Here is a 2,807-nt window from a genome sequence, read left to right as displayed (position 1 = left end):
ACAAGAAAATCAAATATTCAATCATTTTTTGAGCAAATTGTAGAGAGTATTTCTTTACAAGACAAACAAATAACAACCAAAATGATATTTTTTCTACAAAAGTTTTTATACAGCAACGTGATTTCGTAGTCAAACCAATTCATTTCATAGTCAAACTTAAAAAAAAAATTAAAAAAATTACACCATTTCGCAGATAGGCTCAGAGGATTTCGCAAATGGACCTATTCCATCTGCGAAATTAACCCTATTTATACAGAAAAAATATTAAAAAAAAAAAATCTCATCTGCGAAAGTACAAGTACCTAAAGCACAACTGTGTTTTAGGTACTTGTACTTTCGCAGATGAGAATCCCATTTCGCAGATGAGACCTTCTCATCTGCGAAATGGGTGACCATTTTTGTAATTTTGATTTGTTTTGGCTATTTTTATAATGCAATTAGTGTAAATGGCTATTTTTGTCATTTTCTCGTAAAGATATAAAGGGGAGTACGTATAATTTATTACCAAATAGAACTTGTCAAAATTTTCGGCTTAATTTCTTTTGTTAAGAAATCTGGACAAATTCAAGTCAACATCAAGAAAGTCTCGGGTAAAACTTCCATGGCAATCTTATTTTCTGTTTACTCATCGGCTTCCATGACAATCTTTCACCATGAACACACCCATTAAATACTCCTCCTCTTCAATACTCCCACCCTACTCCAAACTCCAAAAATGGTGAACACCAGAGCCAAACTCCAGAAAATCCACAACACCACGAAACTCTGCTTCTCGGAGGCTGCCATGGCCGATTCCGATCATCTGGCCACCCAATCTGGAGCTTTGATCGGTTCCAATGACGATCTTTTAATCCAAATCCTTCTCCGGCTTCCGGTTACCTCTGTTCTTCGATTCAGATCTGTATCCAAACACTGGCAATCCCTTTTGAGTCACCAACATTTCACCCTTCTGTATAACAAAGTTTCCATCTCTCCTGGCCTTTTTGTTTCCAATTTGTATATTCCATTTGATGTTCAAAACCAAAGTCCTCCTCCTTTTCGAAACCTCGACTTCTACCCTGATATTTGTGGTATTAGAATCGTGCAATCTTGTAACGGATTGCTGCTATGCTGTAGCAAGAGGGGGCATGAACGAGTTCGCAAATATTACGTATTTAATCCCACAACTAAGCAATTTGCTCTCATCCCATCGGTTCCTGGAGGTATGGATGTTCGTAAAACCATCCGTTTTATGGGTTTGGCATTTCATCAAACAGGTTGTGTTCACTACAAGGTAGTTTGCATTCACGTTGTGAAGCCTGATGGGTTGTTTAAGATTCAAATCTACTCGTCTGATACAGGGAAATGGAAGATTTCAGATCAATCTTTCTATGCGCCTTATTATACACCTTTAAGATACGGAGTTTTTTTGAATCAAACGATCTACTGGGCTCCCTCCTGTGTTAATCCATTGTACTTTAAGCTCGATACACAGGAGTTGAAATCTCTGCCATTGCCATCTGTCGAAGTTTATGGAGATGGAGGAATGCCACTTTACTTTGGGGAATCAAGAGGCCATTTGCATTTGGTGGAGAGGGCGGATTGGGGTGAGACCCATTTACACCTGAACGTGTATGAGTTGTTGAATGATCATTCTGGATGGTTTCTCAAGTATGCAGTGGAGCTTGATGAGCTTCTGAATGCTTACCCGGAGATGATAAATAGCTACCAGGATCCTTCAAGCCCTCGTTATTATGAATTCGAATTGTTTGATGTGGTGAGAGGTGAAGAAGAAGATGAAACATTCATGGTGATCAAAATTCCAGGGAAGATTATAAGGTACAACGTTGTGTACAAAAGTTTCAAGCAGATATTTGATCTGAGTCATCTGCTCGACATTTCCTATGGACGAATAGGTCACTCGGATGTTCATCGCTATATTGAAAACTTGGCTTCTTTCTTTTCTAACAAGAGTTGTCAATTACTTTGAAAAAAAAAGTAATATAAGTTGCTTTTATAGATAAAAGTAAAACAAATGTGCTGATTTTATATACTAAAATTTGTATCAAGGGTTTTTAACCCATATTAAGTCCTGTGGAGTGTGGACATAGATAGATTTAGTAATCATATAATTTGTTTAATAATTCTAAATCTTACTTAAATAATTTGTTCTTTTTATAAACAAGTATATAATGTTTATATAAAAAAATGCATGCAATTAAAATAAATACTATAATATCTTTAGTCAATATTCGTTATATTTTTGTCGCAAAACCTGATACGATAGAAATATCAAATCACTATTAAGAATTTCAAAATTTAATATTAAAGATTAAAATTTAAACATTTAGACAAAAAGTAACAAAGGTTAAAAGGATAAATATAATTAAGAAGTATAATAGAACATTACTAAAATGAGGTTCACCATAGGAACACAAGGTTAAAAAAAATTGGTATAAGGAAATTGTTTGATATAGTTTACCGAAAAACTATCACCTTGAATGGTAATTAAAAATCCTTTTTTTTTGTAAATTATGTAAAGTTTCAAATTCCATAAAATTTTCATTTTAAAAATAAAATAAACATCTATTTTTATAAAGATATAATTGATGTAAAACCATTTATTCATAAATTGTAATTTAACATTAGAGTTACAAGGAAAGACAATGCGAAATCTCAACTCATAAAAATTGTTGATGTGTGTAGAGTCATGCCTTTGTGATCTGATAAATACCTAAAATCATTTAATCTACAACTGTACGCCAATACTTAGTGAGTTTCCAAAATACTCTACACAACAATACACATACAATGCAGGAACACATGAG

The 2,807-nt window shown here is 33.8% G+C and overlaps 1 protein-coding gene across 1 annotated transcript; it reads left to right on the top strand.

The window, feature by feature from the left end:
• The first annotated feature begins 464 nt into the window (after positions 1-464).
• Positions 465-2,123, top strand: LOC145077225 (F-box protein At5g07610-like). The gene has a single exon (XM_079022978.1). It carries the CDS (start codon positions 716-718, stop codon positions 1,967-1,969), a length of 1,254 nt encoding a protein of 417 aa, XP_078879104.1. The 5' UTR covers positions 465-715; the 3' UTR covers positions 1,970-2,123.
• Positions 2,124-2,807: the final 684 nt, after the last annotated feature.

The sequence above is a fragment of the Lactuca serriola genome, chromosome 9 (assembly GCF_051521515.1).
Source record: "Lactuca serriola cultivar US96UC23 chromosome 9, Lser_US96UC23_V15, whole genome shotgun sequence".
NCBI classification, from domain to species: domain Eukaryota; kingdom Viridiplantae; phylum Streptophyta; class Magnoliopsida; order Asterales; family Asteraceae; genus Lactuca; species Lactuca serriola.
The sequence above is the reverse complement of the archived record's forward strand: the minus strand, read 5'-3'. Positions and strand labels throughout refer to the sequence as shown.